The following is a 24,948-nucleotide window of genomic DNA, read 5'->3' on the forward strand; positions in this document are numbered from 1 at the left end:
CATAACGACAAATAACATTCTATCATTTTTAAGCGTACATTTCAGTGGCATTAAGTACATTCACATTATTAAGCAACCATCACCACTTTTTCTTCTTCTCAAACTGGAACTCTGTACTTATTAAACAATAACTCTTATTCCCCTCTGCCTCTAGCCTTTGGTAACCACTGTCATACTTTCTATCTCTATGTATCTCTATGTATGTTACCTCACATAAGTGGAGTTATAGAATAGTTGTTCTTTTGTGTCTGACTTATTTCACTTAGCATAATGTTTTCATTCATGTTGTAGCAGGTATCGTAATTTCTTTCCTTTTTAAGATTGGATAATATTCTGTTGCACATATATGCCACATCTTGTTTTTCCATTCGTCCATCGGTGGGCATTTGGGTTTTCTCTGCCTTTTGGCTTTTTTGAATAATGATGCTAGAAATATCGGTGTACAAGTATCTGCTCAAGTTCATTGAAAGTTTTATAACAGGAATGACAGAATCTAAGCTGTGTTTTGAGATAATTAATTTGACAGCAGTAAGTCATCAGTGTAGAGGCTGTTTTAATAATTTGAGTAAGCAATGATGAATCTGTTGGGGAGAGAAAACCATGAAAAGTAGTTGTTAGGTTTAGAAACATTTTGGAAGTTTGACAGACTTGACAACTGAGGGTCACTTAGGAAGATTGCTCTTCCAGAAATGGGGATGTCAAGAGTGTCAGAAACTGGGGTTCCTGGGTGGCTCATTTGGTTAATGAGCCAACTTCAGCTCAGGACTGATTTCACAGTTTGTGAGTTTGAGCCCCATGTTGGACTCTGTGCTGACAGCGTAGAGCCTGGAGCCTGCTTCAGATTCTGTGTCTCCCTCTCTCTCTGCCCTTCCCCAGCTTGTGCTCTGTCTCTGTCTCTCTCAAAAATAAATAAACGTTTAAAAAATTTTTTTAAAAAGTGTCAAAAACTTTAGAGGAGAGTGGGAATGGGAAGGATATGGTATGATGAACTGGACTACAATGGGGTATTTGAGTGAAGAGGTCTATCAGATCCTTAAAGATACAGATCTGGAGTTCAGAAGGGAAGTCAACTAAACTTGGTCTCATCAACACAGGAATAATGATTGAGGCCATAGAATGACATTATCAGGGGAAAGCAGCAAGGAAAATATAGACATATAGAAATGTCAGGGAAACCACCTTGGGGAAAGCCTGCCTCTAGGAAGTGGGAAAACTCTGGGAGTATCCAGAAAGCTAGAAGAGCCTGTAAACAAGTTTAATGTCCCAGGAGGAAAGGGTCCTTCATTGGTTGTGTGAACTACTACAAAGGATGTTGAGGATGAAGACAAATGTTTTAGAAAGGTGTACCTATAAATCGATTTCTATAAATAGAAATTTCTATAAATAGAAAGTTAAAGGTCCTGTAAAATCCAGTGTTCTAACACTGTTGGCAATTTGGTGTTTATGCTTTCAGATGTTTTTATATATATGCATGTGTGTGTGTGTGTGTGTGTGTGTGTGTGTGTGTGTGTGTAAAATACTTGGTGTATACATACACACTAACCAACCTGTAAATCTTGAGTAGATGCTGGGTGCCAGTGCCAGATTGGAAAGGAGTACTGAAGGGAAGAGATGACTTCCGGGAAACTTTAAATATTTGGAAGAGTGTTGTGTGAAAGAAATAGACTTTTTATTGTTCTGTCTAGAAGCATTAGGAATAGGTGTTAATGTTAAAAGTTTTGGTTTTGGTGTAGGGAGAAACTTACTACACATATACTTAATACACCAAAAAGCAAAATAAGCTACTTCGCAGGATATTCAAGTGCTTTTCACTAAAGGGGGTTTACACAAGCTTCATGACCCTGTATACTATAAGTTTTAAAAGGAATTCAGTGGGAAGTTGGAGTAGACTGACTATAGCTACACTTCCAGTTGGTTATTCTTCTGGGTATATTGATGATAAGTTTAATATCCCACACAGAGGATTTACTGGCTGGTTTTTTTCTTTCTTTTTTTTTAAATGCCTAAAATTAATAAAGGCTGAGAAATGTTTCATATTCATTATTTACTCCCTTTCTTCAGATATCTTAAAGAAATGTTTGCTTAGAGATGAGCCCCATGAAAACTACTTGTTGGCAGAATTTCAGCACTTAGTGTTCAAAAAATGTTTAATATACATTGTTGCAAAAGGTAAATCTTTTCTACCCAAATCTGATAATATCTCCTATATTCCAATTTTTAGCACCAATAGGCCTTTCTTTAGCTTACTCAGCTTGAGATAAGATAGTCTGGCCAGGCACATATTGTTTGGCTCCTCATTTCTACAAAATGTTGATAAACCTTTCTCGGGATTGAGGATCTGCTAAGACTTGTACTGAATAGACTGTATAGAGTAGCTTTAGTCCATTACAAGGAAGTTCAGTCTTGAGCTTGCGGGACACTAGTGATCAGAAGCTTGGTTGAAATAAATAGTTTTCAGGGTGGGAATTCTTAATAATACTTTATCCTGTCTTCCATAAATACTAAAATTCCACTGGGTCAAGTCAGATTAGCCAAGACCTTGGTGCCTAAATTACATCTTACTAGCTCCCAGTAGAATTGGCTTTCCAGAATTGAGGTTTTGGTATGATGCCAGTAGCTCAGATTCAGGTTGTTAAATAAGATACAGCCTTATTAAATACATTTTTCTATTATAAGGATGTTAAGGATATGGTTAGCATCCTCAACAAAAGAAATTCCTGTCTGACGTTAGTACCAAATTTCTCTCCTAATCCCTTTTTTAAAAAATCTTTTTTTAATGTTCTTTATTTATTTTTGAGAGAGAGACAACGTGAGCAGAGGAGGGTCAGGGAGAGAGGGAGACACAGAATCTGAAGCGGGCTCCAGGCTCCAAGCTAGCTGTCAGCACAGAGCCGGATGCAGGGCTCGAACCCATGAACCATGAGATCATGACCTGAGCTGAAGCCGGACGCTTAACAACTGAGCCACCCAGGCGCCCCTCCTAATCACTTTTCTATTCTGATACCATGGGCACTATGAATTGTTTTGCAGGAAGGGTTTTCCTTTTGAATATGTTGTAAAGAAAGAACTAAATGTATACTCCTATCATAGATAAATATGTATTATTGTGAATATTTTTATTTAAAAAGTAGATGTAGGTTGTAGATAATATAAATGTAAAAAACTAGAAAGTTAATGTACCTTGTATTTCTGCTTTTAGGTAAAACTAGTGGCTTGGTGTATGTATATAATTATTTGCACCCCACAGAGGATTATTTTATATTTTAAATCCCAGACTAAGTTATATTGTGTATTTTGTTTTGCAGCTTAGTTTTTACCTAATATCTTGAGTATATCTACCATATACCCAACTCTGAGTTACCGTTGTTGCCTTGCCGTGACTGGGCTAAGCCACCAGCAGTCCTACTCACTATGGCTTTTTCACCGTCTGTGTAACTGTCAGTTCCGTGAAAAGGCAAATGATGTCTTTACAACATTATGAGAATAGTTTTGACCTCGTGGACCCCTGAAAAATTCTCAAGGTCCTTCAGAGGTCTGCATTTCATGGTTTGAAAACCATGGAGTTGATGGGTTTTGGAGTCTTACGTCATGCACAGAAGTGCTTTACTGATGCCAAGATTGAAGAATGACTTCTCTTTAGTACTTTTATATTCTGTATTTAATTTTTTACATTTAAAATTATGTGGAATTTTATTTTTATTCCTTTGAGGCTTTGTAAAACTTCTTTTTTTAATGTTTGTTTTTTGAGAGAGAGAGTAGGCCAGCGCTGGAGGGGCAGAGAGAGAGGGAGAGAGAATCCCAAGTTGCTGTCAGCACAGAACCTGATAAAGGGTTGAACTCATGAATCATAAGATCATGACCTGAATTGAAACCATGAATCAAAAACTTAACCAACTGAACCACCCAAGCACTCCTGGAATTTTATGTTTACCTCAGGCATCAGATTGGTTCAGACTTTTTAATGAGTAATGTGATATCATAATGCCATTTTATCATAATCAATTTTTCTTCCTAATTTGAAATGCCATGGGTTTTACCGTGTGCAATTTTTTTGCCATATTTATGACCTTTGTTCATACTTCCCTTTTACTCTACTCACAGTTTTATTTTTAATTTTATGTACTCTATATATTTGTCACAAATCTTTACTATAACACAATGGGATATAAATGTATCAGTAAATACAATATTGGAAGTATATGGCATATTTATTTTTTAAGCTGGAGATGTTTATAATTTGATGTATATGTTAGCATGTTTACAGTTTATAACAGTTGTCCATTATCATCTTAATAATAAATATTTCTAGGTTGGTGATGACAAAACTGTGAAGCAGTGGAAAATGGACGGACCAGGTTATGGAGAGGAAGAGGAACCGTTGCATACAATATTAGGAAAGGTACAAAAATAAATTGATCTGTATTTGCTTGTTAAAATTCTTCTCTTTTGCTAAAATTATTTCAGAATTTTAATTAAAAAAATGTACAGGAGATTGTAGGCTGCAATAATTGACGTATTTTAGGCAATATGTAATGCAGTTAAGGTCCTTTGCAGCTGAAGAATTTGAATGGTCCTTTGGTGTTCATTGTATTGGGTTCAGTTTCTGTCTTTAGCTAGAGGATGCAATGAAATATTTCCTGTGGCAAGTCCATAGGAGAAAATCTATACAAAAAGTAATGCTTCAGCTTCTCTCTGATATATATTATCATAGATCTTACACAAAGCTCAGAATATCTTACTTGAAAGAACCACTTAGGCAATGAAGAGGTTTTATAATATGCTTCTTGTATAAATCTCATTGACATTTCATACTGTCTAGAAGCAATTTGTTATTCTGCAAATCAGATGATACGGTTTTGTTATAGCTTAATTCAGATCATATGGCCTACCTATGTTTTATAATGTTTATGTGTTGATGTTAAGCAAACTTCTAAAGTTAGATTTAATCTCTAAATATATGCATTTTAAAAATCAAGTTATCATTTCAGTATTATGTTGGTGTATATCCAAGTTCTGCTTTTCAGATTTCAAGAAATTGTTGCCAAAGGCACATAGAGTATACACGATGGAAATAATTGGAAAATTAGTAGTTCCTAAAACAAAATTGGTTTCACTCTTGTAAAATGTCTTTTCTCTAGGAATTCCAAATATTTTTGTATATTTCGTCTTTTCCTCTATATTTGTGGTAGTGGGGATTAATTTTTACTGTGGAAAAGTTTGTTAGATTTGCCTTCATGAATAGAAAATAATTGGAAGCCTGCAGATGCCTCTAAGAGTTCTTAAAAGCCTAATGTAATGGCTAAATATTTCCCTTTAATTTGCTTTGCAGACATTTTTTACCACGTAGTGTAAAGACAAATTTTAATCTGACCCTGAGTAGATCTTTTAAGTGGATATCAAATTTATGAGATTTTATTGATTTCAATAATATTAGCATCCACCTTTGCCAGCTTTATTCGTCCCCCTAAATTTTAATTCAGTCATTGGTTTCTGTTTCTCTTACCGGGAATCAGTACTTCATGTGTTAAATTTGGAACTAAGTGTTGTAGACCTTACCTTCACATTTCATTAATTGGTTCTGAGATCCTTGATCCTTCAAATACCCAATGATGATTCAAGGATTATGTCAGTGATAAGTATTTAAACTTGGTTAATACATCCCCTGTTAATCTTTTCCCCAGAATGTGTGATAAGAATCATCACTTTTTATGGTACTGTTTTCTCCTGTAAAGAAAGGCTTCAAAGAACTTTCTTAGTAAATAGGGACTTTTTTCTTTCTTCTTAAAAAAATTTTTTTTTCTACTGTTTATTATTTTTGAGATAGAGAGAGAGGGAGAGACAGACAGACAGACTGTGAGCGGGGGTGGGGGAGAGAGAGGGAGATACCAAATCTGAAGCAGGCTCCAGACTCTGAGCTGTCAGCATAGAGCCAGATGTGGGGTGTGAACTCACGAACTGTGAGATCTTGACCTGAGTCGAAGTCGCATGGTTAACCACCTGAGCCACCCAGGTGCTCCAAATGGGGAGTTTTTCTTTAAAAAATGAGAGTATGGATAATTATGTTTAAAATATTATGTAGATTTGAAATGTTAATGATAGAAAGATTCATTTATAAAATCTTTGCTTTTAAAGACAGTGTATACGGGGATTGATCATCACTGGAAAGAAGCTGTTTTTGCCACATGTGGGCAGCAAGTGGACATTTGGGATGAACAAAGAACAAGTCCAGTATGTTCAATGACCTGGGGCCTCGACAGCATAAGTAGTGTTAAATTTAACCCAATCGAGGTAATGCTTCTTTTTGAAATATGTTCTGCTTACTGTTTCCTTATTTAATAATTTCAGCTCTTTTTAGGAGACTTTTGAGTGTGTGTTATAAGAATTTTTTTTTTTTTATCTTAATGGGCTTCTGGCATTTGGTTAGTTCTCCAGATTATATCCAGTTCTGATACCTTTGGTGAGATCTCGATGTGTTTATCCACTTTACACACCATTATACCAGTGTTACATACCATTAGAGGAGGGTGTGTGCGTGTGCTCGGAAGGGTAGAATTCAGGCAAGTTCTTGTGAAACTTCAGTTTAACTCATGACTTCAAAACTCACGTTCCACAGATTACCTCATTGTACCTTTGGGGAAATGTTCATTTCTTATTTCTCTCCAAGGTCAGAGGAGGCATTGAGCATTGTTTTCTCTAGTTATTTATAAGTGATGAGGGCACTGATGATTTATAATAATGATTACTACTATCCTAATTTCTGCTAGTCTAATATGGTGATTCCCAAGCCCTTCCAGGTCTCAGGGAAGAGTTGGAGATTAACCACTACTTATTGGTCATTCAGGTCTGATTTTAGGAAAGGAGGCTGCCCTAAAGGCTAATCTAGTTCTTGGACTTCAGTTCTTTCCATGAGCTATTTCTGAATACATAATAGGTGAACTTATTGTCCAAAAGACTCAGTAAAGATGCCTTTTCCCACAGAAAGAAAAGGAAATTGCTTCATGTATAGCTAATCTTAGAAGTTAGCAGGAGATTATCACTTAGATGGTATGTTAGATGGTATAAGAAAATAAATATCCTGATATGTAAGTTTTATACTCTCAGACACCCTGACTGGTAAAAGGGAAAAAAGGTTAAGTCAAAGTAGCAGGGTATAAAATTGTTTGTATGAAGTACTGGAACGTGAGGTGCTGTAGTCTGATGAGAGTTTGGCCTTATGGTGCTGCTGAGAAGTCAGACAGGTCAGAGGACACCCTTCCTGCCCTGAGCACATCCCTTCCGTCACGCTTCCGCGAGAGGCTACAGGTGTAGAGCAGGGGTTGGCAAACTGTTTTATGAGTCCACTGCCTGATTTTATAAATCAAGTTTTATTAGAACACAACCATGCCCTTTTGTTTACATATTGCTTGTAGCTGCCTTTCTGCTATGACAGCAGAATGACCCATGAAGTCTAAAATATTTACTCTCTGGTCCTTTACAGAAGAAGTTTGCTGATCCCTAGTGCAGAGTATTTATCAGCACTATATCTTTTTCACTCCATCGCCTTTTGGTTGTAGAAGTGACATATGGCCTGAAGTGCAGGCCAGCTTTGCGGAGCCAGGCGAAGGTGACACTAGGCAGAAGCAGGCAGCTACAGACACAGGCCATTTGTAGGAACATTTTGTGTCCTACTTGGTGTGGAGCTAAACTGGAACCATATTTGGTGGTGGTGTATCTTGGCATTGACCTTCTATAAGTCACACTCCTCTATATTTCTTTCTTTATTTTTAAAATGAGATTAATTATATCTTCTAGTGTATGTTATAGGTTTGTCATGAGGTAAAACATGATAAAATGTGAATATTTTTTAAAGATGCTACCCAAATTTAAGGTAATGTTATTACTATTAAAAAACGTAAACAGAACAGGGTTACTGATTTCTACCTCTCTGGGGGATGAACCGTATCTCGCTGCTGTATTTCGGTGAACATATGTGTCAGAAGAGCTGATGGTTAATTCCAAAATCATAATCAGTTTTTAGTGATGACCTAGTGATCATGTTTTTCAAACTTGCCTATATAACAACTATATTTGCTCAGCTGTGTGGATTTTTTTAAATTATCTTTATGAACTGACTTAGTTGTAAAAACAAATAGTATGCGTGTCTCATTCTATACTAAACTTAATGGGAAGGGCATGTTGCTATAAACAAATGGTGTATATTTATCTCCTCTAATCATTAATAATTAACTTCCTGTTAAAATATTGAAGCCTAGAATTTTGATAAAGCCAAAAATTTTATGCTGAGTGTTTCCACATTTTATAGTGTGAAAGTCAATTTTCAGTCTAGATAGAATTTTTTGCTATGCTCAGATTAAGGTCTTATAGACTTTTAGAAATGGAACCCAGTCAGACCTAGAGGTGACATAATGAGAAACCGAAAAAGGTTGGTTGAAAGGAGTCACTAACTAGGGAAAAGTCTTTGAGGAAGTGATTTTAAAAGGAAGGTTTTGGAAAGGACTGAGTTCATGGTTGTAGCAATAGCTTTATAATGTTTTATTTGATCAGTTAGCTGGTTATGCAACTATCTAGTTAAAAAAAAAAAAAAACTTCTTGTTTCTCCTACACTTATAGTGGGAAGCGATAGGCAGAAGCCAAGAGTTGTATGAGGAACCATGAGTGAGGAGGCCTGGTGGGAGGGACTCAGACCCTGCTGGTAGGTAGGGGCTCGATTTTACATAATGCCCAGGGTTAGTCATATCAGCACCTTGAATACTACTGTAACTGACTTATAAATAAATGTCTGAAACCTTTTGAAACAGTTGGACAGATAATAGGCCTAGTTTATACAGAGTTAATGAACATGAGGAAATGTTTACTAAAAACCATTTATACATTTACCAGTTTACACTGGTTTGTATAATTAGGAAATATTGCCATTTTAAAAAGTTCCTTTAAAATGAACTTAAAATTTTTTTTAATGTTTTTTATTTATTTGTGAGAGACAGAGAGGGATAGTGCGAGCAGGGAAGGGTCAGAGAGAGAGGAAGATACAGAATCCGAAGCAGGCTCCAGGCTCTGATCTAGCCATCAGCACAGAGCCTGATGCGGGGCTCGAACCCATGAACCGTGAGATCATGACCTCAGCCGAAGCTGGATGCTTAACCCACTGAGACACCCAGGCGCCCCTAAAATGAACTTTTAAATGCCACTACGTAATGCTTCCCATTTGGAGTAAAATTTACATATTCCCACCCTGTAATGTATATTGATACAGCTCTTTGGAAAAGAATTAGTCCTCAACATTGGGGTGCCTGGGTGGCTCAGTTGGTTTAGCATCCAACTTCATTCAGGTCATGATCTCACTGTTGGTGTGTTCAAGCTCCACATTGGGCTCTGTGCTGACAGCTCAGAGCCAGGAGCCTGCTTCAGACAGTGTCTCCTCTCTCTCTCTGCCCACCCCCAGCTGATGCTTTGTCTCTCTCTCTCTGTCTCAAAATAAATAAATGTTCAAAAAGAAAAAAATTTTTAAAAATTAGTCCTAAACATCAAAAGCCATAAAATTGTCCATATTTTTGTTTAAAAAAATTTCAGGTGTATTTATTTATTTATATTTTATTTTATTTTTGAGATAGAGAGCAAGCAAGAATGGGCTGCAGAGGGACAGAGACAGAGGAGGGACAGAGAATCCAAAGCAGGCTCTGCAGTGACAGTAGAGAACCCAGTGTGGGGCTCGAACTCCAAACCATGAGATCATGCCCTGAGTTGAAGTAGGATACTTAACCAACTGAGTCACCCCATATTTATTTATTTTTTGAGAGAGAGAGAAAACCAAGCGAGTGGGGGAGGGGCAGACAGACGGGGAGGGAGAGAAACCAAAGCCGCCTCTGCACTGTCAGTGTGGAGCCTGACACAAGGCTCAAACTCACAAACCTTGATATCATGACCTGAGCCATGATCAAGAGTCAGATGCTTAGCAAACTGAGCCACCTGGGCACCCCTTTCATACTGGTTTTTTTTTAATTTTTTGTTGAGATTTATTAGATAGAGAGAGAGAGAGAGAGAGAGACAGTGTGAGTGGGGGATGAGCAGGGAAAGGAAGAGACAGAATCCGAAGTTCCAGGCTCTGAGCTGTCAGCACAGAGCCCACATAGGGCTTGAACTCACAAATCATGAGATCATGACCTAAACCAAAGTTAGACACTAAACAACTGAGCCACGCAGGTGCCCCAGTTACTTTCTGACTCAGAAATCTACTACTGAAATTTTAACCTTATAAAAAGAACTGAATTTATGAAAATATTAACTGAAGTGTTATTTGAGAATACTGATAAATAGGAAGTAGGTCTAAGTTGAAGAATGGATATATAAAATTTGTTCAGTTGTAAAAAGAGTACAGAATTATCTGTATACTCCATCACTAGCTTGTAAATACACAGTGGGCATTTAGCAGTGAAAATACTTGACTTAGGGGTGCCTGGGTGGCTCAAGTGATTTAAGCAACCAACTTCAGCTCAAGTCATGATCTCATGATTCCTGAGTTTGAGTCCCGTGTTGGGCTCTATGCCAATAGCTCAGAGCCTGGAGCCTGCTTCGGATTCTATGTCTCCCTCTCTCTCTCTCCCTTCCCTTCACTCACACTCTGTCTCTTTCTCTAAAATTAAAATAAAATAAAATAAAATAAAATAATTGACTTATTAGGTTGCTGAGATTGAGTGATTCATGGTACTCTCTTAAATGGACTTTAATGTTATAAATTTGTATCTTAAACGTAAACATTAAGGATAATTTATTGAATGGACATGGTTTGCTGCCAAGTTTGGCTTTTAACTGGAAATTGTTGTACTTATTTTTTAGACATTTCTCTTGGGAAGTTGTGCTTCTGACAGGAATATAGTACTATATGACATGAGGCAAGCTACTCCCCTGAAAAAGGTGAGTTTCAGTTTGTTTTCTGCTTTATACAGTTGTTAATGCATTTTTTCTGTGGAGTGAATAACAAAGAATATGGAATGAATGTTTTTTTCTTAAAATTTTTTCATATGTTCTTAGAAGCCAAAGTGATCATAATGGCATTCTCTCAGCCACCTGTTTCTTCTTAGAGAACCTTACATTTTCACTAGGTACTGTATTGAAGTCATCTTCCTATCTTCCATAATGCCAGGAAGTTTTAGGTGTCTAATTCATACTTACTGAAGTTCAAAGTTCTTTTTACCAAAAGAATTTTTTTAAACGTTTAATTCATTTTTGAGAGAGACAGAGTGTGAGTGGGGGAGGGGCAGAGAGAAAAGGAGACACAGAATCCGAAGCAGGTTCTAGGCTCTGAGCTATCAGCATAGAGTCCGATGTGGGGCTCGAACTCATGAACATGGGATACGACCTGAGCTGAAGTCGAACCCTTAACCCACTGAGCCACTCAGGCGCCCCACTGAGGTCAGAGTTTGTAAGTGTTGCATCCCATTACTTCACACACCATGATTGTCATACACTGTGTAACAGTATTCTGTTCCAGAACATTTTGCAACTGATTCACATAACCAGTTTTATTTGTTTAATCACGTTCTGTTTTGCTTAGATAAGTAGTATCTTGTCCAAGGTGACAGATTTCCCAGCAGTCATTCCAGGACTTAGATGTCAAAGCTAATGCAACCTTAAGCTGACTCTCAAGAGAGAGAAATGTACTGTCAGAAAAGAGAAGAGTGCCATTATAAGTAAACGGGTATAAAGTTGATCTCAGGTGCTTCAACTCTGGGAGTGCAGAAGGGCCTACACCATTCATGTGCCACAAGGCCGTGTGGTAATTCATGTGTGAAAGAAGTGCTTCTCATGTTTTTGTTTTTCCTAAACCATTTTCACAACATGTAGTAAATTCCAGAATATTAGAAGGTAGAGTACATTTATTAAGGTTTGAACTACATAAAAATGATCATCTTTCCAAAGTTACCACTTTAATCATTTCACTCATTCATGATAATCTACTGGATGGATCTCACATGAACTTTGATGTTAGACCTATACAATGATGATATTAATAACTACTTTCCAGCACATTGGTGAGAATAAAACATGGTATTTTAAACATTTGGCAGAACGCTAAGATGAAATCTAGTGTAATAAGTAGTAGTTTCTGGCCCCTCTGTTCTTCCATTCTCTGTTTTTAATGGTGTTCCATTACTTTAGGTTGAAGAAAAGAGTTATAGCCTGGCTTTCAAGGCCTTCCATATCTGGTCCCGATTAGCATTCTATTTATTTGTTTCAGTCAGTAAGAGAACATTTAGATAGGGATTGTCACAGGCAGGTCACCTTGATGATGCAGAGATGCTATTTTCTGTTATTTCTTTGTTCTATATACTAGACTATCATTGTTACTTCTGTTTTTTTTCTCTCCTAAATATATTAGTTCCCAACCAGGGGAGTATTTTTAGAAATGTGGGAGAAGCATTTTAGAGACTGGCATCTACTGGGCAGGTGCCTGAGAGGCTACATGCCTCCAGTGGACAGTTAACGACAAACGACATCCCACTCAGAATGCTCGGAGTGTTCTTGTTGAGAAACTGATGTCCTGGTCCTTCCCAGGTCAGCTCAGATCATGCTTGTCTTTTGAAGCCGTTCTTCTCTTTAATCCTAAAGTCATCATTAGTTTTGCCTCCCATTTGATACTTGATCATTTACTGTTTCGTTGTTAATATTTTAAGTTTTCTATGTATATCTCATTTTCCTGACTAAACTATAAGTTATTTGAGGCTGAAGGACCATTTATTAAGTAGTTTTATATTTTTTAGTACCTACTACTCTGCCTTTGTACTCAGGAAACAATTATTGATTGATTTCTTTTCCTATTGCACGGTGCTGCGTACTGTGCACATAATAGGTGTTTGCTAAATATTTGCTTAAGTCAGTGAAAAAGAAGGAAAGGGAAGGAAATGGGAGATTTATCCATTTGAGAGGGAATTGGTTTCATGGTAATGGATTAGTGTACTCTTCCTTTCTCAGGTCATCTTAGATATGAGAACGAACACAATTTGTTGGAATCCTATGGAAGCTTTCATTTTTACTGCAGCTAATGAGGATTACAAGTAAGTTTTCTTCTTTTTAAAACTTATATCTATCAGAAATGGCTCAACTGTATAAATCTTACTAATGAAATATGTTTTCCTAGGTAGTAGTCCTTCATATATAAGGTAGAAGACTATCATTTGTTTTGCTAAAGAATATATATATTTCCCAAATTGAAGAACTTCGTAGAAAAAAATTTCAGTTTTCAAAATGATATAGACCAGGGACAGAAAACTATGATCTATGGACCAAATCCTGTCTGCTGCCTATTTTCGTAAATAGTTTTATTGGAATATAGCTATACTCCTGTCGTGCTGTGATGCCATAGTTGAGTGGTTGTGTAACTATGGCTCACAAAGTTGAAAATATTTATAATGTGCACCTTTATAGAAAAAATTGGCTGCTCTCTGCTTTATACCATGCAAATAATGATGAACCATACATGTTTGAATAGAAACTAAAAATATTTGCTTACTGAGGTACCTGAGTGGCTCAGTCGGTTTAAGCATTTGACTTTTGATTTTGGCTCAGATCATGGTTTGTGGGATCCAGCCCCATGTCAGGCTCTCATCTGACATCATAGAGTCTGCTTCGGATTTTCTCTCTGTCTCTCTCCTTTTTCTTTCTCAGCCCCTCCCCAGCTCTCCCTCCCTGTTTCTCTCTCTTTCAAAGTAAACATTAAAAAAGTACTTGCCTGCAAAATTTGTAGCTCTTCACATAGCTGATGCTCATGTAGTCATGTTATCAGCATCACTGTTACTTTAGCAAGACAAAAGGAAAAACATAGTTTCAACTTTTACCCTAACATTTACAGATATATTATTCTATGACTCCACATAAAAGTGACTTAGCCTTACATTTTTGACTTGATGGAATTTTATGATCCCTTATGTATTGCCTTAAAACTTGTCGAGACATTTCACATTGGCTGTCTTATTTTACCTTTCCAGTATCCCTGTAAGGTAAGTAGGACATGTATGTTATCCTCATTTTTAGAGATGAGGATGTTAAAGCTAGGAGTTTAATTCCTAGGGAGGAAAGAATGTCTTATCTTTTTTTTTTTAATCCAATGCATGTGTTGTAGTGTAATGTGGTAGATTCTTAATACATGTTTTTTTGAGAAGTTGGAAATTTCTCACTGGATTGAACTTTAGATCTTCTGTATTTAAGTTCCTTGTTCTTTCCCCTATTATTATTTATGAAGACATAAATTAGCTCAGAAATAGGATTTATTACGTGATGTTTTAGTGGTACCAACTAAAAACATCTACTATGACTTTCTGTACTCAAACTGAGTTGGATTCTCACTAGCAAGGAATATCAAACGAAATTGATTGAAGCTCCTTTACCTTTATCAACGTTTGGGAATTAAATGGCCTTATTCCAGTTAAAAGAAATAATACAATGTTTTGCTCACCAGCCTTATTAAAGTTTCTGAAGTTTGTTCTAATTAGCTGTTTTGGCAAGATACCTTTTTACAGACCCCTGGAATTTCTCTGTTCTGGCCTTGGAAAGAATTTCATTTGGTATCTGAAACAAAGAGCACATCTCTTATAAAGGGGTGACTAGTAGACTGCTATAATTGCTCTTGCTTGAAAGTGATCTTGCCACAGTATTCTATATTTTTTATATTTTCTTTCTTTTATTGCCTGCTACATAGTCTAATCATCCTGAATTTGAAACCCAAGTTTAAGTCTAGACCGAACCAGTAACTACTGTAAAAATTTGGACTAGTCATGTAAACCAACTCTGTGCCATAGTCTCATCATCTGTTAGATAATAGGGTTGAAATACATGATCCCTAAAGAATCCTATAACTTGAAATTTTATGTAAACATTGTCTATCCAAATGGATTGATTTCCTTAGATTTTGAATAAGTTCTTAACCTTTTTCTTGGGTAGAGATTAAAACATAATCTACTAAAAAAGCAGAATATACTAAAATAAAGCAAACCTGGTTGAGAACCACTGCTCTAGACAAGGAAAATAAATAAAGCCGTTGTCAACTCAGACATTTAACCTCAAAGATCAGTATGACCTTGGCCAACAATCTTGTGGTATGTTGGGATTTTTAAAGTTTATTTATTTATTTTGAGGTGGGGGGAGGGGCAGAGAGAGAGGAGGAGAGAGAATCCTAAGTAGGCTCCGAGGCTGACAGCTCAGAGCCCAATGCGGAGCTAGTCTGAGATCATGACCTGAGCTGAAATCAAGAGTCGTACATTTAACCAGCTGAGCCCCTTCGGCAGCATGTTGGGAGACTTAAAAAAGAACAATGACTGTCTCTTGAGAATTTTGTGTTACTTGAGATATTTTATCAGTAGCATGAGTGAGTTTTTGCAATAATGATGTTAAAAAAATATTCTTTTTGAAGTGTTACATCAATTTTTTAAACATTTCAATATAATATTAGGCTTATTGAAAAGTTGTAAAAATGGTATCTGTTAGCCAACTTCCTCTAATATTAACATCTTATGTAAGCATAGTGCAATTAGCAAAATCAAGAAATTAATATTGGTACAATACTATTAATGAAACTACAGACTTTATTCTGTCAGTAGTCTTCCCATTAATGTTCTTGGTCGATTCTAGGATCCAAAACAGGATCCCATGTTGCAGTTAATTGTTGTGTCGCCTTTGCTCAGTCCCCCCTGATCTTTCATGGCCTTAGTACTTTTGAAAAGGATTTACTTGTCAATTAACTTGTAGACTGTCCTTAATTTGGGCTTACTTGATGTTTTCTCATTATTTAGATTGAGATTTTACATTTTTTGCAAGAATTCCACAAAACTGATGTGTCCTTGGTTCATCACTTCAGGGGTACATGATGTCACTCTTACTACTGGTGGTATTAATCTTGATCACTTAGTTAAGGTGGTATCTGCCAACTTCATGCATTGTAAAGTTACTACGTTTTTCCTTTTGTAATTAACAGTTATCTTTGGGGAGATACTTTGAAATGATGTAGATACCCTGTTTCTCCTCATACTTCTGCTCAGTAATCTTAGCATCTTAAAGTTTTTTGATGTTAGGAAATTGATGATAGTAATGTTGTGTTACTGTTGTCCATTGTGCATGTTGGCTCATTTTAAGCATTCTTTTAGCTATTAAGAATGTTTAAATCTTTAAAATCATGAAGTCCTTTTTTTAACCAGCTGTGCATGAAATATGGTTTTCTAATTTTAGTACACCCTTTGAAAAGCCGTGATCGCTCTTACATATCACTGATAAGAGTGGAATTTGTTGGAAATGATTTTGTCAACTTCAAAATCTTAAAAGTGCTCATGCTTTTGGACTTAGTAATTTACTTGTAGGAATTTGTCCAGATTGAATTCAGTCTATTCCATTCAATAAAAGATTAAATTTCAAAAATTCAAATACTGGAATTTCATTTAAGTATTATTTAAAATTAAAAGTTGGAAATTTTTTATTAACAAATTGAGTAAATGTTTTTAAATAAATTTTCAAATAATTGTTATTTTAACTCATTTAAATATGCAGCCATTAATACTTACAATATGCTACACGAAATATGAGAATACAGAGCTTTAAACAGTATTATCAATTTTGTTAAAAGTATATATTTAAATATTAGTAGGGTGAAAAGATTTGAAGTGATTACATTGCACTAACTGATGTTCTCTGGGTGGTGGAATTAAAAGTACATTTAGTACTCTGTACTTCTTTGAAAGTTTCACATTTTCTACGATGAGGTTTATGTTTATGAAGATGAAAGTATGTAAGTATAATCTTAAGGAATAATAAAAACTGGTAATGTTTTTCCTTATCCCTTAGCTGCCATGGAAAGAGGCTGTATATTTAGATGTGCATTATTTAGATTCATGGTCTTAATTTTGTTAGCATCTCTTAGTAGCACATAGGCTTCTTTACAGAAACTCGTATGAAATAATTTAAAATTCTTTTTCAGTTTATATACTTTCGATATGCGTGCGCTGGACACTCCTGTAATGGTCCATATGGATCATGTATCTGCGGTGCTCGATGTGGACTATTCCCCCACTGGGAAGGAGTTTGTGTCTGCTAGTTTTGACAAATCCATTCGAATCTTTCCTTTGGACAAGAGTAGAAGCAGGTATGTGACTACCAATAAGCCATTTGTTCTTGTTTGATTTTTTCTTGTCTGGATCATCATTTATCTCTTTTAAAAGGTTATTTGGTTATGTGTTTATGGTAGAATTCAACCCAGGTGTTGTGACTTGGGATACCAGCTTCTGCTGCATCATCTATGAGGAAAACATCAGCCAGCTGGGCCGTTTCGTTCATAAACTAGGATATTACCTTGATATAATTTTCTGATATGAAATCTTAATATTTGCCTTAAGGCAGAAGTCTTTATTTCAGAATTGTTTTTAAGTATTTTATAGTGTACTTTTTTTAAGACTTACTTTTTTTAGAGCACTTTAAGATTACAGCAAAACTTGAAGAAGGTACAGGAGTTCATTATGTATTCTCTGCACCCACACATGCCTAGCCGCCCACCCCCATTATTAGCATCATTCACCAGCCGAGTGTGTTTGTTACTAAGGGTGAACCTGCACTGACACATCTTAATCACCCTAGTCCGTAGTTTACCGTTAGGGTTCACTCTGTGTTGGTTTGAATAAATGTGTAATGACATATTTTCATCATCATAATATCGTGTAGTATTTTCACTGCTCTCAATTATAGTAAACTTGTAAAAAAATTTAATTTGTTAAGAACTTAAAATTTTCCTTCTCTAGTTTAATAGCAATTAGTAACAATAGTACTTTACATTTGTTGTTGTTGTTGTTGTTTTAATGTTTATGTATTTTGGGAGAGAGTGAGAAAGAGCACATGTACCGGGGTGGGTGGGTAGTTGGGGCAGAGAGAGAAGGAGAAAGAGAATCCCAGGCACGCTCTGTGCTGTCAGCACAGACCCTGAGACAGGGCTCCATCTCATGAATTGTGAGATCATGACCTGAGCCAAAATCAAGAGTTGTACACTTAACTGACTGAGCCACCCAGGCGCCACTACATTTGTTATTATTCAAACTCGGCTCTTATGAAAAAGAGAAAACAAGCAGTGTAGATTGTCAGGACCATTATTCCTCCTCCATTCCATTTAGTAGGTGTATGTCCTGGAGCGATCAAGAGGTGGGAGGTAAGAGTACTCAGCTGTCTGTGCTCGTTTTGTTTCTTGTTCTGTAAGCACATTGGGTGTAATTCTAGTGTTATGATACGTGTTAAGTTTGTATAGCTTGGACTTTTACTACATGTTAACTGAATATCATATGTGTTTATATATCTATACTATGTTATATATATCTGTATTGAGTTACTTTACAAAAAATTATGGAATTTTAAGGTGTTTTTGACTGTGCTTGTTTTTTTTGCTTCTTAGGCTGACTTTAAAACCTAATTCCTGTGTAAGATAATAGCCCCTTGTGGGGCACCTGGGTCGCTCTGTTGGTTAAGCGACTGACTTCAGCTCAGGTCATGATCTCACGGGTGATATCCAGCCCCACATCAGGCTCTGTGCTGACAGCTCAGGGCTTCGAGCCTGCTTCAGACTCTGTGTCTCCCTCTCTCTCTGTCCCTCCCCTGCTCACGTTCTGTCTCTCTGTGTCTCAAAAAATGAATAAATGTTAGAAAAAAAAAATAGACCCTTGTATACTGTGCTGTGGTTTACAAAGCACTTTCATGCAGTCTTATTCCTTAGTGATGCTTTCTGTGTGTTGTGGACACATATGCAAAGCAAAACCAATTAAGTTGGAGGAAATTTTCCCGTAAAAATAGTGATCATTAGGGAGCCTCGCTGACTCAGTTCGTAGAGCATGCAACTCTTGATCTCAGGGTTATGAGTTTGAGCCTCATGAGAGATTACTTAAAAATTTTTTTGTTTTAAATGGTAATTAAGATGTACCTGGGTAGCTCAGTCAGTGTCCAGCTCTTGATGTTGGCTCAGGTCATGTTCCTGTGGTTCATTGGAGCAAGCCCCACATCAGGCTGTGCACTGATAGCACAGAGCATGCTTGGGAGTCAGTCTGTCTGTCTGTATGTATGTCTCTCTCTCCCTCTCTCTCCTCCCTTGCTCACACATATGTGCATGCTCTCTCTCAAACTTAAAAAAAAAGATAAAGTATTATAGTGGTGTGGCTCACATGTAAATATATGACTGCATTTTGATACAGTGATAATATTGGCATATTACAATTTAATAAAATAACCTAAGTGAACGTTCTCTCTAAAATACTATATAAATATATATATACAACATGCATACATAGGCATCTATACATATACTTGATTGAGTGTCCTACTCTTGCTTGGTGGAATTAAAGCTCAGTGGGGAGAAGATGGACTTGATGAAAGCTAACAGAGTGACTGGAGGTAGGAAAGGAGAGGAGTGAGTGGAATCTGGGAGAGGAAAGAACAGAGAACGTGTGTAATGAGGGTGGGAGCTGATGATCTGTGCCAGAGGACAGCCAAATGGACCTGGTAAAGTGGCTTACTCAGCCTCATAAAGGTTGATGGTAGCAGAGAGTTGCTGAGGGACCCTTCCTTCACTTAAAAAAATATCTAGAGATACTGTCATTACAACAGTCTGGAGAGATCTCACCGTTTTAGTGCAGTGATGAGAATTTTGGTCACTACTTGCACTGATAACTAGCTTAGCTTCTACAGCGCTGAAGCTTTTTGAGTCTTTTGAAAGAATGATGTTTGTTTTCAGAGGCATGTTGTATCCGTCTCCCTATTCATTGTTGTTCTGGTTCAGCAGGGTCAGCACTGGGGTGCATCTGAACGAGGTGCCTCCGTGCAGAATTCAAGGAGGTCCTGGCTGTCGGGTGTGAGGGCGCCAGCCCCGAATCTGTGCGGCAGCCGCTCCGCCTTAGTCCTAGCCCCGTTTCAGACACAAAACATCTTTCAGGGAGTGCCGCCTGAGAGTGCAGCAACTCATCCACGCCTTTTTCAGTGATAGCCAGCCTGCTTGGTGTTTTTACTTGCGATAGTCACATTTTTCTACCCTGTAATTTGTGGGATCCATGCGGATTCCTAACCCTTTTGGTATCATTGGTTACCAGCATATTGTTGTCATCATCATTGTGTATCTGATTAAAAAGGTGCTTGGAGGTGCCTGGGTGGCTCAGTCAGTTGAGTGTGAGACTTGATTTTGGCTTAGGTCATGATCCCCCAGGGTCGTGGAGCCCTGTGTCAGGCTCTGCACTGAGTGTGGAGCCTACTTGGGATTCTCTCTCTCTCCCTGCCTCTGCCCCTCTCCGCTGTTAGTGTGCACTCCCTCTCTCTCTCTTTCTCTCTCTCAAATTAAAAAAAAAGTGCTTGAATCAAAAGCATATTGACTAGATTGTTCTGATGATTTTGATCTTCATTCCATCCTCTCCATTGTAGAACTCCTGGTGTTGGTTTCCATATGGCTGTTGACTTTAACAACTTGATATTCTGCAAACTGTATGGTTTGCTGGGATTATTTAGTGAGGCCCAAGGCAGGGCCGATAGTTTCCATTCTTACCTCCTTGGAAGATACCAGTAATCAAGGGAATGTGGCCTTCCATTATATTCTCTGCATCAAAACCTCCAAAGGAAGTAGGACAATACTTTTCTAACATGATGAATAAGCAGACACAAAGAATGGGAAAGAACAAGAAAGACCAAGAGAGGGATGCCTGGGTGGCTCAGTTGGTTAAGCATCTGACTTCAGCTCAGGTCATGATCTCGAGGTTTGTGAGTTCAAGCCCCGTGTTGGGGTCTATGCTGACAGCCTGGAGCCTGGGTCCTGCTTCGGATTCTGTGTCTCCCTCTCTCTGCCCCTCCATGTTCATGTTCTATCTCTCATTGTCTCTTAATAATAAATAAATGTTTTAAAAGAAAAGACTAAGAGAATTGAGGATGTTTAGGCACCTATGATCTCAAGGCCCTGCAGCTGAGTTCAAGCTGAATTATTTCAAAGCCATTGTGGGCAGCTAAATGCAGGTCTATCTAAAAAACTTAAGTAATTCCAAAATAGTATGAAGTAAGGAATTATGTTTCCTTTCCAGGAAACTGTCTCCTGATGTCATTTGGAGACTTTCGTAATCACGATGGTAGTATATGCTACTTGTTGGATTTAGATGTAAGTGGTGTTTCCTCCGATCTTTGCCTTCATCTGCTTAAAAGCTAGTTCGAGGGGCACCTGGGTGGCTCAGTTGGTTAGGTGGCCGACTTCGGCTCAGGTCATCATCTCATGGTTTGTGAGTTTGAGCCCCATGTCGGGTTCTGGGCTGACAGCCTAGAACCTGCTTCAGATTCTGTGTCTCTCTTTCTCTTCTGCTCTTTTCTGCTCATGCTTTGTCTCTCAAAACTAAATAATGTTTAAAAAAATTTTTAAATAAAAAAGCTAGTTCGAGTTGGTTCTACGGCCTGCTCTAGTTTATTACAGACATCAAATAATACAGACAGTGCTTTGAATAATCTTTATTTTTTAAATATTTTTCTTTGAAAAACCTTAAAATGGTTAAAGTGTATTTTTAAAGTAAACTTTTAGTAGATTATTAAAAGCTGCAGGTAAGTCAGTATTTGAAGTTAGGCTTTTTTCTCCCCAAAGGTTATTCTATGTATTTTGATAGAGAGAGCAGGTAGGGGAGGAGCAGAGAGAGAGGGAGAGAGAGAATCCCGACGAGGGATTCTCTGTGGATAGCACAGAGCCCACCATGGGGCTTGGGGCTTGGTCTCTCAAACTGTGAAATCATAGCCTGAGCCCAAAGCATGAGTCAGATGCTCAATTGAGCTGCCCACACACCCCTAAAATTAGGCTTCTGTTGGGATTTCATTCAATATTTACTAAGCAAACAACTAAATTACTTGTGTTCACATGGAATAATTTTTTTAAAATTTGGTTTTTGAGAGAGAGAGAGAGAGAGACAGACAGACAGACAGACACGGAACTTGAAGCTATAGCAGAGAGCCTGACACGGGGCTTAAACTCACAAACTGTGAGATCTTGACCTGAGCTGATGCTTAACTGACTGAGCCACCCAGGAGCCCCTCACATGGAATAATTTGACTGTATACTAAAGAATATGTTTTTAAAATGTATCTCCTAATAGTATAATTTGCAGAGAGCTTTGTAAATCTTTTACATGCATAAACAAATCTAGAAGTTAGGAACTTTGCATTGTTTGCCATTAAAGATGACATATATTTTGGTTAAGTAATTACTAGATTTGACTGGTCTCTAATACGTGAAGAGATTAATTTTAATGGTTACTGACGTCTGATTGAATTTTCAGTCATTTAAATTCATTATATTGCTAAAGGAAAAAAGGGCCTCTTACATAGGTGGGATTATGAGAAATGAATCTTGAAAAAGCAGAGCATTGAAAGAAGAAAAAGTCTGTCTCATCTAGTTTTCATTTTCATAGGATATTCTTTTTTTTTTAATGTTTTATTTATTTTTGGTACAGAGAGAGACAGAGCACGAGAGGGGGAGGGGCAGAGAGAGAAGGAGACACAGAACCAGAAACAGGCTCCAGGCTCTGAGCTGTCAGCACAGAGCCTGACACGGGGCTCGAACCCACGAACGTGAGATCTGACCTGAGCCGAAGTCAGAGGCTTAACCAACTGAGCCACCTGGGTGCCCCCATAGGATATTCTTTCTAACCATACTTCCCCTTTCGAAAATAAATTTCTTAGGGTTTCTTTATTTGTTCACTCAAGTGCTTAAAACATTTCCGTTAGAAACAGTGTAAAAGACAAGTTTCGTGAGTGTATCTCTGAATTTTTTTATAAATCCAGATTCTGTTTGATCTGGTCATTGCGTATGGGTTTTCTTTTTCTGTGCAGAGTTTGCTGAGTTTGTGTCCTTTCTCTTTCATCTGCATTTTGAGTCATCTAACCCAGATGTGGAAAATTCATTTCTCCAGAAGTCTCTATTTTTTCCTGACCTTGTCTTTTATTTGTTTCTTCTTAACACTTCCCAATATAGTGTCTTCTGTGAATTCACTTAGCATGTTTCACAGCCTTTCCAGAGAGGTATGATATTTTACATCTCCATTTATTAAATGATTCTTAACACATCAGACACTTCTGTAACCCTCCCTTTTCGTTCACACATGTAAATTATCAACTCTCACTTTAATTAAGTAAGCTTTTTAAACAGTTTGACCAAAACAGAAATCAGCCATTAGGATCAACGTATCAGGATGTGCTCTTTGAATGCTATTGCATTTATTTTATTTTCCAGTAAAATGGAAAAAAAAAAAATTTACCTGAATTGATTTGGAAGGAGGAGATAATTGATTTCTTACTTTTAAAAACCTACTGTAGCTTCAACATATTTTATTTGTGTTATATGTCTTCAGTAATTTTGTGAACCCTTCTGGGCATCTAGTTTTGCTTAGTTTGTTTATATTTATTTTTCTTATTGGATTGTAATTTCTCTGAGGACAGGATTTTTTTTTTAAACTCCTTAGCACTCAGCATAGAACTTGGTTATTTTGTTCAATAAAGGTACTTTAAAATTAATTTGAATTTCCCTTCAATAGTTTCTTCAGACTCAAAAATGCTATCCAGATACTTGATGGGCATTGGTTGAAGAAAGTCTGTATCAGAATCCTAATTTTAACTTAATTCCTCTTCTGTAGGGAAGTCTATCACACAAAGAGAATGCAACATGTTATCTGTGTAAAATGGACTTCTGACAGCAAATATATTATGTGTGGATCTGATGAAATGAACATTCGTCTGTGGAAAGCTAATGCTTCTGAAAAGTTGGGTGTGGTAAGAGATCCCATTTTCTTTCAATGTCATAAAGCTAGTTTCTAATTTACTGTGTATGATTATATTGTACAGAGTGGGTATAATTATATCGTAAGGAGAATTTATTTGAAGTACTTTATTTTGATCAGACTGGCATAGTTGTGATAAAAAGAAATAAGTTAGCAATATACAGATAAGGCTGTTATTGAGATTTACTTTTTTCATGTCACAGGCACCTTCAGAGACCTCTGTTAATTCAAATGTTTGATAATATTTGAGCCTTCTCGATTCTTTGTTTTTTCCTTGAGATAAGGAGGGAAGGTGTAGAGACTACAAGGTTAGAACTGAGGCGGCCTATTCTGTTAAAGGAATAGTAATCACGCACATCAAAGGCTGCAAGTCCCTGTGAGGTCTCTTACTCTCAAAGATAGTGAACCACTAACTTCAAAAAAAATACAGAAAGCTTCAGACTATAAAAAATATTGAAAGAAGATATAACATATTATTATTGGCTAGTTATCTCTGGGTTGCAGTGTTATGGTTGGTTTTTATTTTGCTTTTGGTGTTTTTCTAAATGTTTCATGTTTAATATTACAAACATTCAAAGTGTTTATATCAGCAGCAAATACTGAGTTTGTAAAGGAAAGGTTAAGCATGAGGTATTTTCTCCTTAGCTACAATAGGAAAATCAAGAGATGATAAATGGTAATTAAAGACCATTTTATTTTAGGTTTAATGATTGGTAAGTATTATACTATGCCTAATTTTCAATTCATTGTAAGTTCCTTTAAATCATATCATCCTTAACATTGTTAAACAAAGCCTTATTATTATAGAGTTGAATGCCTTTTCTTTTTTCTGTTTTCAGTCATTTTACCCCCCAAAAATGTTGAGGGGTTAAGTTAGAATGTTATTTATGTCCAGAGAAGGTCTGATTCAGTGGTCCACAGAGCCTTCTCCCTCAGCACGGGTGTTGTCACTTGATGGCATCTATCTACATTGCAGGCATACTGCCTAAAAGGAAATTTACTGTTAGCAGAGTTGGTATTAGCAACCTAACCTTGTAAAGGATAGAATTACATTGGCAATTTTGGTTGCGTGTCGCAGAAGTTTAATTTTTGTAGGAAAGAGTGCTTCCTAGCTTTGTTATTTGAAGAAAAACAACACATCATCTATTGAAATATC

At 37.0% G+C, this 24,948-nt stretch overlaps 1 protein-coding gene across 1 annotated transcript in view; it reads left to right on the forward strand.

The window, feature by feature from the left end:
* DCAF13 (DDB1 and CUL4 associated factor 13) overlaps positions 1-24,948 on the forward strand; it is a 30,202-nt gene that overhangs the window by 3,880 nt on the left and 1,374 nt on the right. The window contains exons 4-9 of the mRNA XM_029923510.1: positions 4,310-4,399; positions 6,133-6,288; positions 10,834-10,911; positions 12,970-13,052; positions 16,958-17,122; positions 23,649-23,784. Coding sequence (XP_029779370.1) covers positions 4,310-4,399; positions 6,133-6,288; positions 10,834-10,911; positions 12,970-13,052; positions 16,958-17,122; positions 23,649-23,784 — 708 coding nt within the window. The remainder of the gene's footprint in view (positions 1-4,309; positions 4,400-6,132; positions 6,289-10,833; positions 10,912-12,969; positions 13,053-16,957; positions 17,123-23,648; positions 23,785-24,948) is intronic.

Source organism: Suricata suricatta, chromosome 15 (assembly GCF_006229205.1).
Source record: "Suricata suricatta isolate VVHF042 chromosome 15, meerkat_22Aug2017_6uvM2_HiC, whole genome shotgun sequence".
Classification (NCBI taxonomy): domain Eukaryota; kingdom Metazoa; phylum Chordata; class Mammalia; order Carnivora; family Herpestidae; genus Suricata; species Suricata suricatta.